This window comes from Zophobas morio, unplaced genomic scaffold (genome assembly GCF_036711695.1).
Source record: "Zophobas morio isolate AGI-343-1 ecotype UQ-CSIRO unplaced genomic scaffold, CSIRO_AGI_Zmor_V1 ptg000017l, whole genome shotgun sequence".
NCBI lineage: Eukaryota > Metazoa > Arthropoda > Insecta > Coleoptera > Tenebrionidae > Zophobas > Zophobas morio.
Genome location: NW_026972122.1, coordinates 8,377,759 through 8,392,843, shown reverse-complemented (window position 1 = coordinate 8,392,843; position 15,085 = coordinate 8,377,759). Strand labels below are relative to the sequence as shown.

The following is a 15,085-nucleotide window of genomic DNA, read 5'->3' as shown; positions in this document are numbered from 1 at the left end:
CTCTATTTGGCAATCCTAAGATCCTTTTCGCGAGAGTCTGGTTATAAAAATCCCAGTTTATCGCTCTCGGATCTTTATACTCCCGTTGCGACTCTTCGGTGTTTGGACCCAACCCTGTCGATACATGTCAGTCTTTGATTTCATAAGATAACCCTATTGAGCTCAGGGTGATGGCGATAACCTCTTCCATCACTTTAGTGACGAAAGTAGATACGTTTCCACGGTTCAGGATATCCAAGCCCGTTGTAGCAACGCAATTCAGAAGAGAATCAAAATTTGATTTTTAAAACCTTTCCACAATAAATGGGCCGATAGCCTTTACCTCCACAAATGGATCACTCAATAATAGCTTTAAAGTAATCTAGGGAGATATTATAAAATAAAAACCAATTCTCTATGTCCAAACTTGGATGCGGCATCCCGTGTATAAGTTTCCAACGCAAGATTAATTACAATAGACAGTAGTTCAAACAGAACATATTGAGTCTTTGATAATCGCAATGTTATGTCTCTGAAAAGCAAAAATTCCAGGTTAAATTTAAATTACATTATTAACCCGAATAGCATCATACCAAGAGTGAATTTCTTTAGAGATCTCGGAATAATTCTAAAATCACATTTTCCCTACCCATTAGGAATATAATTAAGGAAGTTATCTTAACTAGGGCAATCAGTAATAATTCATAAATAATTCAATTAACTTGTAACTGTTGGCCCGTAATTGGGTAAAATCTGTTGACCAACTTACACAACAATAATAACAAACCTAATCTTGTAACAGCTTTATGGGAGGAATAAACTTCTGGGGAGGTACCAAAGAAGACCACATCTTCATCCCGCCGTCATTCGATGACAAAATCCTCGAAGTGGTAGCCGTATTTGGCTCCGTGCAAATGGCAGCGTCTCGCCTCATCAACTTACAACATCACCGAATAGCGCAATGCCAAAGCATCCAAATAAACATCCTGGGGGAAGAAGGTGTGCCGATCCAGGTGGACGGCGAAGCCTGGATTCAGCCACCCGGAATCATCCGAATCCTGCACAAGAACCGCATGCAGATGCTTTGCCGCAACCGAGCCCTGGAGAACTCCCTCAAATCCTGGGAAGAGAAGCAACGACAGAGCATCGCTGCTCAAACCAAACCTAGACACTCCATTTCGCACGACAAAGGCCGGCAAAGCCTCACCCGTCAGAGCATGCCGAGCCACGAGAAGTCCTTCTTGGGAGTCAATTTCGAGAAAATCCGACAGCACTCGTTCAGTGGTGCCGTCCCCGTGCACCACGAAAAGCAACAAACCGTGACTTTTGTGGAAAAACCGCCTGCGCCGGTCGAACCCGACATTTTGTTCACGGACGAGGAACACTACCTTTTACTCAATTTCATCGAATGTGCTACTACTTTAACGAAATGGATCAAAATATTAGCAATCAGCCACTCTTTAGAGGCAGATCTGTATACATTAGCGACCAAATGCGATACTTGCCTTGAAAATATACATCCAAATGGAAAAATATTAGAGGGACCTACATTACGGGTTGAATTTACAAAATTGGTTACTGCTGTCAAACAACTGTACGAAGATAGTTGTTGTTTGTTACATGATAGAGGGGATAAATTAAAATTACGAGAGGACCTAGAAAATAAACTAAGTGCCAGTTTAGCTAATACGGAACTAGAATTAAGGAAATGTGTGATGTACGACAGGCCAGAGGGAAGTCTGGTTTATCTGCAGCCAGTGCAAGGGGATCAGGTAAGCATCATACTCTAGTAGGGTAAAACGTACAATGATTGGCCCTCTCACAGGTTATTTGACAGTATTCTTGCTACTTATTCTATCGTTATCTATGACATTACTTTGCCTATTTCTTCGAATATTTTTCTCCTTTTAGTGCAAAATTTCGTTTCTGTTGCCAAAGCTGACTTTTTCATTGCTCACTATTGTAATCTTAAAAACAAAAAGGAATACAAAGTTAAGAGAAAATGTTATATGTATAGTTTTTTATCTTCATAGATTAACAAATATTTCGAAAAAAATATAACTTGATATTTGATATCATGATATTCCAGTCTCTAATTCTAAGAAACTGAAACAAGTAATTAATCTCCAGGTCTACTAAATTTATTTTAAGAATTATTAAATGTATTTAAAAATCTTACGAAATTGTCTCCTTTTCGGAAAATACTGACTACTATACTATCCAGCGCCACGTCATTATACCTATTGTGCCTCCAGAGCCCAATTTCTTAAATATATCGTAACGCATCTTTAGGATAAATTTGAAATACAGCTTCAAAAATAAAATAACTTTTCGTCTCCACAAATCGAAACTGATTAAAAATAATAACTTAAGAAAAACAAAAATAAAACTGAACCCTTGTCGTGGTAATTTATACATAGACGGAAACACAAGACCATAATTAAACAATGGGCTAAATCTTTCTCATGTAGTTTAACCAACTTTGTAGTTCTCACAGTTAACAGATGATAATAGCGAGCAATGAAAAAATTACCATCCTATATACTTTATTCTTCGATTAAATAACAATAAAAATGTATAACTAAAATATCTATATCTGTAGCAAGCAAATAGAGAACAGGATAGAGGAGGGAATGGCACACAACATGGGAATATATCTCTATCCTTTACTTTACAGAGGATATTTGGTAACTTTTTTGACAACAAATGTTTTGTGTCGTCATGATGGTACCTCTTACCTATTTCATCGCATGTACCACTAACAGTCGAGTGCTAATATAAAAATGACTTTCTCATTCTTACTCTAACATCTTAATCAAGTTCCTCTCTCTCTCATTACTGTATCTAACTTTGCCATTCCCGTCAATTTAGTAACCTTAATACCACAGGTTTCTTCATTACAAAAAAATTCGAATAAGTACACCGAAAAAACTCGTCTAGTAGGCCGTGGAATTTATTTTTAAAATAATGATGTTGGCATTAGAAATATTCGACATTTATTTGATATTTATTTGACCATAACTGTCAAACTGAACAAGGAATGCGTTATGTTGCCAACACATAAAATTTTAAACATCTATTTTTAATAATTCTTGTATTTTCATCCAAAGTATGTTTACCTTTGACACCTTACCGCTGAAATCTCATCATTATCAGTTATTATTGCGTAAAATTGACGACACATTTTCAGTATTTGACTTCATAATTGTACTAAAAACATCAACTTACGAAATATTTAGCCCACGTTTCGACGCTTTATATAAACATAATTTGTCTTTGCAGTCTGAACACAAACGTAAAGGCCTATTCTGGCTGAAATTCCGAGCTAAGGGAGCAAGCTCGGTCCAGCAGCAAGCTAACAAGAAATCTGGACGGGAAGTGAACTCCTGGGGTACTCAAGAGGTAGCAACATGGCTAGAAACACTACAGTTATCAGAATATATCGACAGCTTTGTTAAGAACGATATCAGAGGGCGGGAACTTCTCACACTCGCTAGGAGGGATCTGAAAGACTTAGGTGTTACTAAAGTAGGACATGTAAAAAGAATACTGCAAGCAATTAAGGATTTGACTCAAGGTTTATAAATTAAGATAATTTATTTAAAAAAATGCATTGACCGACGTCTAATCAAAGTATTTATACAAAATGCGGTTTTATCTTTGGGGAGTTTGAAATTTATCAATAAGTCTGTAATAAATATTTCTTTTACTGTTGGTCAATGCGTTATTCTTTTCGGCGTTAAGAAAATGGTATTCCCCGTGTAGATGTATTAATATTAATGATATTAGTTGATATGAAAATTCGCTGTGATTTCCAAATAATATAATTATTGTAGGTAGTATAAAATATAGTTAAGTGTGAAAATGATACTGTACGTTCGTTCATCAAATCGAAATTCATCTATTTAAATATAAAAGAAAAAATAATTAACTTTACCTAAAATTGTACGCTTATAAAACTCGTTAAGAAAAATTGTTAAACTGTCAAATTGTCTTTTAGAAAAACAAAATTTTATTACATAACTTATATTCTAAACTAAAAGCAATTATCTTTCCCTAGCAATATATCTCAACTATATCTTACTCTTTCTACCTATAAGTGCGTTGCTTTCACTTCACTTCATCTTTATATCAAACGCTACTTTCGGTTTCCTGCTTTTTGTTCACGTTGACAATTGGTACTTTGATTAATGACCAATCAAACGGCAATTTTGGAATCACAATAACATCATCATACAGTCAGACACATACTTATGTATCTTTACATGTGTAGATTGAATTAAGTAAGACAAACATATAGTCTCCATAATTTGTGTTACCTATATTTTTAAGCTTTTTTGGATGTTGAAGTATTTATAAAGGTATAGAATAGTTTAGTACTTTAGAATCTAAGCTACTCTGTGTTAACTTGAGATTTTTCGTTAAAAATTCTTAGAAAAAAAAATTAATAGAAGTAACTAAGATAATCATTACAATCATTACTTAATGCCTTTTGCATGTTAGCTATTGTGATCATTGTGTCTATAGCTTTGTAGTAGAAAACTTGTTTCTAAATCCACACTCTGATTGTGGAACAACTTGTTGTTATAGAGTTGTAATTTTTTTCGCACAAGATCATATCAAAGGCGGGTCGTTCCGTTATATTCCAAAGGACCTACCTTTACTCGAAAACCTAATAGAATAGTGGCGTGCACTGGCCAATTGGTGATCCTCGCGTTGATTACACAGACAGACGCCCGAACATGGCGTTCTCCATAACTGCCAAGAGCATTTGAAATTTTCCGTAAACGTCTTTTAGCACAAAATATGTTGTAGCCTTATCATTCCGGTATGTACAAATAATAATGGTTAGGTTTAAGAAATTTCGGCTATTACTAATTAACATTCCTTGAGTTGTTGGATTCTCTTTCACCCTACTTCGTACAATCATGATTAAAAGGCAGCGCATAACTAACACTTCAAGTGGACCAAATTTTCCCTTTTGCATATTTCCCATTGAACCGTTTACGCTGGTGGCGGCTGCGCTGCCATTTGTTTGCTTTAAGCAGCGCAATCACCACCACAAAGCCGATCAATTTACTTTTAGTCCTGTGATTACTTGCTTTGTGTTCACCGATTTCGTATTATTTCGACAGACTTCGAGAACCTTATTGCAACATGGGCGAAATTAACTTAGTAACGCTCTCGAGGTCTGTCCTTATGATTTTACCTAAGACTGCTATTGAACTTCTGTGATATAATGTTGCAGTCACTTGTAATAAAATGGCCAGCAATACGACTCTTTCATTTTTTATAATTTTGTATGAACCTCAATCTCTCTCTATCTCTCTCTTACTTAAGTTAGGTTTATGAATGTGTGTATCTTTAAGTTTAGAAACCTGGGGAACTGGTAAAACTGTGCTAAATTGATCTGGTATTGATTTTTTGAACTTTTTTTATTGTAATTGTATTGAGGAAAGATATTAAATATATTTATCTCACTTGTTGGTTTTAATTGAGAGTTGGAGGCGATGTATTGTGTTCTTCTTCCCCAAGATCTCCACCATTTCGGCCACGCTTGGTCCCTCCTGAAAAAAGCAGTTTTCGTTCAGTTATTTCTACTGTAGGAATGTCCCGAGTTTTAAGAAAAAACTCAAAATTTTATAACAATATTTAAACTGCTACCGTTGGATTTATTAGTTCTTATTCAGTATTTACCCTTAACATCAACAATGGCTATGCAGTTTTATTACTAACAACGCAAAATATACATTAAAAATATTTCAATGAATTTGTAGTAATGCTAAAATAGTATGTACATTCTGAATTTACCATGGACTAGAAATATTAATAATTATATAACTCCAAATCTACCAGTTTCTAATATAATAGTCGACACAATAGCATTCAACAAAACTTGGAACTTAAATTTGCCACCAATTTGCCTATCCAAAAAATCTTGTGACCTTACCAACTATGAAAGAATGCTGGAACGCACAGGTCGGTACAACAAAAATCAACAAAAAATGCAAAGGTTGCTATTAATATTTTTCAAATGGAAAAATAAAATATTGTTAATCATGAAAATTGTTAATTATGAATTCAAAGCTATTTTTTTCAATAATAATTGTTCGTTTTGGTTAAAAACTCTGCCAAGGCCTGTATCACTAATTTTCCACTAATCCTCCTGTTACAATCATTAGACTTATTTTGAATTAATTTCTGGTATATTTTGATTTTGTAAATAAATAAATTGTATTACCACCAAACTACCAACAATTTTTTTTAAGATATTTCTGTCACATTTTTTTTGTTTTTGTTGATTCAACTGCTTTTGGGAGCTTAGAACATGAAAAAAACTACAGTTTGATGTATAATAGGTACTATGGCACGCAAAAGTATAGTCGGTACCCAGCAGCGAGGAGTATTAAACTCCTCCGCCTTCTCTCTGCGGGTTGCCATAATTCCCCAAACACTCAGGTAGAATAAAATCGAGAACGAGAGAAACTGTGTTGTAGTATCACACAATAAAATATGTTCAACTCAGAAAGTACTTTTCTTAAGATAAAAGTGAGTTAATGGAATTTAAACGAATAATCGCCACATCAGTACAAACCATTATTTTTTAACAAAAATTAATAATCAGTATTTACATTTATCATGGGTAGATTTTAAATGGAAGTGGTGTTTTTTATCAGCCTGACTTAGTGAGAAATCGAATAAACTACGAATATGTATTGACAATTCGAAAATAAAACAAGATGAATCCTCGGAATTAAATATATAAAAATTATCTTCTTTTATCTTTATTCCAGTGTTGAAACTTTTAAATACTTCGACTTTTAAATTTTTCGATTTTTCGACTTTTTTGTTGTTTTTAGATTTCTCAAGCTTTACATTTTTTGCTTTCTCGTTTTTAGATTTTTCGATTTTTCAATTTTTCGGAATTAATTTATCAATTTTTAGATATTTCGATTTTTCAATTTTTGATTTAACGGTTTTCTTTCCACTTTTCGCCTTTTCGTTTTTAAATTTTCCGGTTTTTCAATTTTTCGGAATAAATTTTTCAGTGTTTCGATGTTTCGATTTTTCACTATTTGGTTTATCTTTTTTTTAAGTCACAATTTTTCAATTTTGAATTTTCCCATTTTTCGATTTTTAGCCACTTCCATTTCTCAATTTTTCGATGTGTCGATTTCGCGATTTTTCAATTTTTCGATTTCGATTTCTCAGTTTTTCGATAATTCATCTTTTCAATTTTTCGATTTTCCAATTTTTCAACGTTCCAGGTTTGGGATTGATGCATTTAAATTTTTCCATTTTTCAATTTTTGGCGTTTCTAAATTTTTGGATTATTCGAATTCTCAATTTCTCGATTTATGGGGTTTTTAATTTTTCGATTTTCCGACTTTTTGTGTTTTTGATTTTTTCCTTAATTCGATTTTTCAAAATATTGCGACTTTTTAAATCCTACATTTTTCGATTATTTAATTTTTACTTCCCCAGCGTAAGCAAAGGAAGTATTGTAATCGAGTCCGTCGGCCAACTCTCTACTTTTGCGTTTTCTCGATCTTTTATGACCCCTAGAAGACGAAGAAATAGGTCTCCCATTTCCGTCTGTCTATCCGTCTGTCTGTCCGTCTGTCCGTCTGTCTGCCGTCCCGGATTTTTATTAGACAGATAATCTCCGAAAGTACTCGACCGATTATTGTGAAATTTTATACTTATATTAGGAATATCATGTAGATGGTAAAACGCTAATCAAAATTTGTCTAATCATCCCCACCACTAATGCGATGACGTCACTTCAAAACTGTACATAGTAAATGGGTTTTAAATTGTATAAAATAACATAGTCCTACACATGTAGTTTACGACTCCGAATTGAGTTTTTACCCGAAACGTCCAGATTTTTTGAAAAAAAATCATTTATAAAACAACATTTTGCAATTTAATTTTGAATCTGCTAACCCGAATGTTTTGAAATGTTGCAGATGTTTTAAGGCTATAAAGAGCATCATAAATCTTTCAAAATATATTTGGTTATCCCCTCCAAAAACTTGATGACGTCAGCTCAAAAGTTTGCCGAATAAATCCTATCTAAAATCTACAAAATATGATGAATCTGCACTTGTGATATATCACTCCGTTCATATTTTTTGAATTTGCATATACCGGGTGACTCAAAAAAAATAATGAATGCGTAAATTTATTTTATTGGTTTACTCAGGAACTACAAAACCGAATGCTTTGAAATCTACTGCGAAAAAAAAACATAATAGGCATGCAGTCGTCACGTTTCCGACAGCGAGGGAAGTACTGTCTAAACTCTTTAGACCAATTTTTTGATTTTTCGAGCTCTTGATGTTTTGATTGCTCAATTTCTTAAATTTTAAATTTTTCAAATTTTTAAATTTTAGTTTTTTCACTTTTTTGTTGTTTCGATTTCTCAAGCTTTCAATTTTTTGCTTTCTCGTTTTTAGATTTTCGATTTTTCAATTTTTCGGAACTAATTTTTCAATTTTTCGATATTTCGATTTTTCAATTTGTGATTTAACGGTTTTCTTTCGATTTGCCGGTTTTTCAATTTTTCGGATTTAATTTTTCAGTGTTTCGATGTTTCGATTTTTCACTCTTTGGTTTATCGTTTTTTTTTTAATTTAAATTTTTCAATTTTGAATTTTCCCATTTTTCGATTTATTTTTAGCCACTTCCATTATTCAATTTTTTGATGTTTCGATTTCGCGATTTTCAATTTTTCGATTTCGATTTCTCAGTTTTTCTATAATTCATCTTCTCGATTTTTAGATTTTCCAATTTTTCAACGTTTCAGTTTTGGGATTTATGGATTTAAATATTTCGATTTTTCAATTTTTCAATTTTTGGCGTTTCTAAATTTTTGGATTTTTCGATTTCTCAATTTCTCGATTAATGGAGTTTTTAATTTTTCGATTTATCGACGTTTCGTGTTTTTGATTTTTTACTATTCAATTTTTTTAAATGTTGCGACTTTTTAAATCTTACATTTTTCGATTTTTTAATTTTTCGATCTCTTGATGTTTTGATTGCCCAATTTCTTGAATTTTCAATTTTTCGAATTTTTAAATTTTAATTTTTTCACTTTTTTGTTGTTTCGATTTCTCAAGCTTTCGATTTTTTGCTTTCTCGTTTTTAGACTTTTCGATTTTCCAATTTTTCGGAATTAATTTTTCAGTTTTTCGATATTTCGAATTTTCAATTTTTGGGTCAACGGTTTTCTTTCGATCTTTCGCCTTCTCGTTTTTAGATGTCCCGGTTTTTCAATTTTTCGGAATTAATTTTTCAATGTTTCGATGTTTCGATTTTTCACTTTTTGTTTATCGTTTTTCTTTTTAATTAAAATTTTTCAATTTTGAATTTTCCCATTTTTCTATTTTTAGCCCCTTCCATTTCTCAATTTTCCGACGTTTTTTTGGATTTCGCGATTTTTCAATTTTTCGATTTCGATTTCTCAATTTTTCGATACTTCATCTTTTCGATTTTTCGATTTTCCAAATTTTCAACGTTTCAGTTTTAGGATTTATGTATGTATTTAAATTTTTCGATTTTTCAATTTTTCAATTTTGGCGTTTCTAAATTTTTGGATTTTTCGATTTCTCAATTTCTCAGAAAATGGAATTTTTAATTTTTAAAATTTTCGATTTTTCGTCTTTCCAATTTCTCAATTTTTCGATTTTCAAATTTTCAATGTTTAAGTTTTGTAATTTTTCAATATGTATTTCAATTTTTAAATTTTTAGATTTTTCGACTTTGTGTTTTTTTGATTTATTACTTATTCGATTTTTCAAAATTTTGCGAGTTTATCTTACATTTTTCGATTTTTCGGTTCATTGATATTGTGATTTCTCGATTTTGTAAATTTTCAATTTTTCCAATTTTGAAATTTTAGATTTTTCACTTTTTTGTTGTTTCCATTTCTGTCTTTCGATTTTTTGCTTTCTTTTTTAGATTTTTCAATTTTTCGTAATTAATTTTTCAGTTTTTCGATATTTTGAATTTTCCATTTTTCGATTTATCGGGTTTTTTAAGTTTAAATTTTTCAATTTTGAATGTTTCCATTTTTCGATCTTTATCTATTTCGATATCTCACTTTTTCGATTATTCGACTTCTCCACTTATCGATCTTTTGATGATCCGATTTCACGTTTTTTCAATTTTTCGATTTCGATTTCTCAATTTCTCATTTGTCTTTTCGATTATTTCAGTTTTGAGATTTATGTATTTAAATTTTTTGATTTCTCAATTTCCCGATTAATCGATTTTTCATTTTCCGATTTCTCTGTTTTAAGTTTTAGGATTTCTCAAGATTTCGATTTTTGAATTTTTAGATTTTTCGACTTTGTTTTTTTAATTTTTTACTTACTCGATTTTTTTAAATTTTGCGAAATATTCGATATTTTAATTTTTGATTTTTTTATATTTTTAAAATTCTTGATTTTTCAATTTTTTAGTTTTACAAACATTTTGATTTCTCCTTCAAAAACGAAACTTATATAAATACATCACATATTTAAAAAAAAAGACGCTAGGAACCCATAATATTTTGTGAAATTCTTTCCAAATAAAAACTTCACGGATCCTCGAGATTTTTTAAAAGTATTTTAAAAACAAAACACAAGAGGCTCCAAAGATTTTTTTATATTAAAAAACCACTAGGCGCCTGCAAGACTTTCTCTATTTCGACAGATTTTCCCTCGCTTTTGAAGTAAAAATATATTTACACCACATGCTTAACTTCAATTGTTTATGTTTATACATCGAAAGAATGCGACAGTTAAGGACGCAGCAAATTGTCTCCTCAAAACAGAAGAAGCGATTAAAATTATTAATTAAGCTACAATGCAGCAAAACGTTCTGAATATTATTTTCGGTAAGTCCATGTTATTATGATTATTTTTATTTTATCATTATTAAATGTATGCGGGCACAACATTACTGTATTCTAAAATTTTGGAGCCCCAGCGTCCTCCACAAACCAGTTGTTATACCTCCTCTTAAAGAAAATTATTGATCAAATCATTTATGTAATATTGCAGTATGTCCCACACAAACCTGCCGAAGACTCTCGAAAAACTTACGATACCACTCGAAGATTCTCGAGCTACTCTAAACACCTACGAAGAATTTTTTGATGCTACCGAATATTCCCGATAGAGTCACGACGCCGTACGATTCCACACGACCTTAACAAACGTCAAAGCATGACAATCTTTTGCTAATATTTCGTCGAATGATGGTTCTTTCAAATACTTTTTGATGGAAAGTGTACCAGTGCTACCATGACATTCAAACAATTTAACAAATTTTTTGTATATAAAAAATAATGTTGTCAGGAAGTGTGGGACACACTGTATAAAACACGTAGTCCACAAGGAGCTTGCGCAACAAACAAAAACAATCTAACCATGTGACATCATATCCTATATAAACATAACCTCAAAACAAATTCAGTACCTTCAGTCCACTCAAAACCGACCGCAACGTCTTCATAAAATTTCCAAATTTCAGTTCATGATCCTCAGAAAACTGTCTAAAAAAATGATTCAAATCATCCTTTTGTAAAACATCCTGTTTCTTTAAATCTTCAATGAACTGAGTGAGGTAACTTTGATCTTCATCACTAAGTTTTTGTCTTATTGGTGAAATCCAAATAAATTTCAAGTCATCTGATAACAAATCTGCCAACTTTGTAATTCTGTTGGCTGACCAGTGAAGAATATTCTTTATGTGTTCAGATTTCAAATCCAGTGAATGTCCCGGGAAGTGATTTCTCACCATCTCACGCACATTTTCCACTAAATCATCCTCTTCTTCTTCATTTTCCAATTTTCGTTTAAGCTCAAGCCTATTAAACTCCAGAAGTCTCTCTGGCATGTACTTCCCAGAATGTGCATTCACTCTAGAAATATCAAACTAAAATACTTTATTATTTTTTTTTCATCAAAAACAGATCTTACCTGTTGAGTTAACTCGGGAATTGTGTAACATTTCGGTTTGACATTTCTGTTACTATCCTTCTCAAAGCCACCTCCAGAATTTGCGATAAAGTTAATCAAAGCTAATGGGAATATTCCAGATTCTTTATAGTGACTAATTTTTATGTCGCCTTGTCTTTTACTAAGTTTTAAACCGTCTGAGTTCATTAAAAGAGGCAAATGCCCGAATTGAGGTGGTTTCCAATTGAAAGCTCTGAAAAGTACAAAGTAGGCTATGAGTATTACCAACCCCAACCCAAAAAACTAAAAATACCTATATAACATTAGGTGTTTTGTGGTGGAAATTTGCCACTCAACACCACGCAAGACATGCGAAATCTGCATTAAATGGTCATCAACGACATTAGCAAAGTGGTAAGTTGGAAATCCGTCAGATTTCATGATGACAGGGTCACCTTCATTAGCGGAAACGTCATAAGAAATGTCCCCATAAATTAAATCTGTAAAACTCCCAAGTCCAGGAGTTATCTAGACAATGAATTAAGAAATTTCTTTACATACATACAATACATACTTTAAAGCGTACACAGAATGGAACACCTTGTGAGACTTTCCCTCGAGCTTCCTCAGGACTCAAGTTTCTACACCGGTTATCATACTTTGGCAGTTCTCTAGCCCTTAGAGCCTCTATTCTTAGCAATTCTAAGCGTCTCTCAGTACAAAAGCAATAATACGCGGAACCATTCTTTAATAAAGTTTTTGCATGGTGCCTAATAGTAAATCCTGATTTAAAAATTAGCTCCAGCTGAATGATGGTTGTACCTGTAAAATTCTAGCCTCTGTGACTGGATGTATGGGCCAAAACTGCCGCCAATTTCGGGTCCTTCATGAACTCTTATTCCACACCACTTTAAATCGTTTTGTAATTGTTCAACAGCCCCCTCGACCATCCGAGTTTGATCTGTGTCTTCAATGCGCAAAATAAATCTACCATTGCGGGATCTCGCAAACAAGTAATTGTAAAAAGCCGTTCTCAGCCCTCCCAAGTGTAGGAAGCCTTTAAATTAGTAATTAATTAGCGTGTTTGCTTTTATTATTATGTACCTGTAGGACTTGGAGCGAAACGCACTCTCACTGCTTCCTGAGCGACTCCTGTCAGGTTTCGGCTAATTAAAGGTGGTTTAATTCTGGCAATTTTAAAAATTCTACATATTACTGGCATATTTGCAGCCAAATTTTTTGAGGTTATGTAAAAATCAACATGCCCATGTCATAAAAAATTAGAGAAAATAAGCAAAATTGCATTCCCCTACAGTCGTCAACTTGCACTTTCTTTTCACTTTCTCCGCTATTTCCCACGTTTTGGGTTCTTCGGCCTAGTTTACCATTATTATTGCAAGTTGTAAGAGTGGCAACCTTGTACTGGTACCAGCAGACTTTAAGGTTATTCTTAATGATTCTCAGCATTCATTTATGAAAATCGCAGTCAAATGATTAAGTTATTGTAGTAAATTTGTAGCATAAAGGTCCTTACTACCATGGTGAGTAATATTCGAATCCATTGTTCTAGAAAAGTTCATTTATAAACAGATAAATGTGGCTGTCAAAATTATTTTGATAGACATAACCTTACACTTGCCACAAAGATCTGCTGATTTCTAAATTGTCGTTCGATTTGCAAAAATTCATAGTGAAAATTATTCCTGACAGAATGGTAAGTGAGCGGTTAACGCTTGAAGTGCAGAAGTAACACTTTCCGAAAATTTCAAACCCATCTGTCAAATGTATTTTCATGGAGCTAACCTAACATAACTCTTGGAAAACGCAATTTTCTAAAAATGCCTTCTGTTTCAGCATAAACTCAAGTCGTCCCAAAGAGAAAAAGTTAAAAAATTTATATCCTTCACGCAGACTGGCGAGAATACAGCAATCTATTGCCTTACCCAAAACGATTGGAAATTAGACTTAGCCAGTGATAATTACTTTCAGAATCCAGATGCTTACTATAAGGAACCCAGAAACGTCGATAAAAAGAAGCTGGAGACTTTGTACAACAGATACAAGGACCCAAATGAACCAGACAAAATCACAGTCGATGGGATTATGAAGTTCTTGGATGATTTGGGTCTTCCGCCTGAATCAAAACTTGTGCTCATAATAGCGTGGAAATTTAAAGCTGCTACTCAGTGCGAATTCACGAGAGATGAATTCATCAACGGTATGACGGAATTAGGTTGTGATAATATCGATAAGTTAAAAGCTAGACTACCGACATTAGAAAATGAAATTCGAGATAATTACAAATTTAAGGACTTTTATCACTTTACTTTTAATTACGCGAAAAATCCGGGTCAGAAAGGACTAGATCTTGATATGGCCATTGCCTATTGGAACATTGTACTCAAAGGAAAATTTAAATTCCTTGATCTGTGGTGCACGTTTTTACAGGTAGTCGCTCCATTGTAGTAAAACTAACGTAACTTTTATCAATTTCTTGTAGGAGAACCATAAGAGATCGATTCCAAAAGATACCTGGAATCTCTTACTAGATTTTGCTCAACAAATTGCGGATGATATGAGTAATTATGATGAAGAAGGCGCATGGCCCGTCCTTATTGATGATTTCGTTGAGTGGGCTTCAACGAGAACAAAAGAAAACCAAGAACATAGTACCAGCCAACTTGATTAGCAAAACTATTTATTTGAAGAACAATGTGCCGAAGATCAGACTTGGATGACATTAAACTGTTTTAAATTATAATTTCATTTTTTCATTCACTTCCTTGTTTGGAAGTGTCAGCAAATGATGGCAAGTGAAACTAATCCGTCGCGTGAGGTTGCTTCTACAGTAAAGTAGATATGCGCTTTTAGTATTGTTGAATAAAATTTAATACAAATATTGTAGCGGATTGTGCGTTCATTAATATTTTTGTCTGTTGTGAAAGTTTTTTCTAATTACCTTGTATTATAAGTAACTGTTGCGACGGTTCCATTTTAATGTCATGCGGTCTGCTTTCGTTTTATTTATTAAAAAAAACTAGATAAAAATTGTAAATAGAGTACATTATAAAGAAATTTTGAGCACTAAATTGTAAATTTTCATCAGCTGTAATAAATAATTATATTGTTTTTAAATAAATTTGGTGTGGTTA

At 32.8% G+C, this 15,085-nt stretch overlaps 3 protein-coding genes across 9 annotated transcripts in view; 2 read left to right on the top strand and 1 right to left on the bottom strand.

Moving 5' to 3' along the window:
- Window positions 1-5,473, top strand: part of LOC135130537 (diacylglycerol kinase eta) — a 408,323-nt gene extending 402,850 nt beyond the window's left edge. For 5 of the 6 annotated variants that reach the window (XM_064057935.1, XM_064057934.1, XM_064057932.1 and 2 more), the window contains 2 exons: window positions 782-1,751; window positions 3,262-5,473. In XM_064057935.1, the coding sequence (XP_063914005.1) occupies window positions 782-1,751; window positions 3,262-3,564 (1,273 nt within the window). In that variant the 3' untranslated portion in view covers window positions 3,565-5,473. Of the gene's footprint in view, window positions 1-781; window positions 1,752-2,581; window positions 2,852-3,261 lie in introns of those variants that run through there. The other variant, XM_064057936.1, reaches the window with a different exon arrangement.
- Window positions 5,396-13,163, bottom strand: LOC135130542 (nondiscriminating glutamyl-tRNA synthetase EARS2, mitochondrial). The gene is made up of 7 exons (XM_064057945.1): window positions 13,038-13,163; window positions 12,756-12,990; window positions 12,508-12,703; window positions 12,247-12,461; window positions 11,955-12,186; window positions 11,452-11,910; window positions 5,396-5,546 (listed from the first exon to the last, which is right to left on the bottom strand). Exons 1-7 carry the CDS (start codon window positions 13,153-13,155, stop codon window positions 5,457-5,459), a joined length of 1,545 nt encoding a protein of 514 aa, XP_063914015.1. The 5' UTR covers window positions 13,156-13,163; the 3' UTR covers window positions 5,396-5,456.
- Window positions 13,164-13,382: 219 nt separating this feature from the next.
- On the top strand, window positions 13,383-15,085 carry LOC135130546 (DCN1-like protein 2). Of its 2 annotated transcripts, none has more exons than XM_064057953.1 (3): window positions 13,383-13,474; window positions 13,788-14,381; window positions 14,434-15,085. In XM_064057953.1, exons 1-3 carry the CDS (start codon window positions 13,472-13,474, stop codon window positions 14,620-14,622), a joined length of 786 nt encoding a protein of 261 aa, XP_063914023.1. In that variant the 5' UTR covers window positions 13,383-13,471; the 3' UTR covers window positions 14,623-15,085. The 2 variants fall into 2 exon arrangements, with proteins under 2 accessions (XP_063914023.1, XP_063914022.1); XM_064057952.1 differs by lacking the exon at window positions 13,383-13,474 and adding an exon at window positions 13,545-13,647.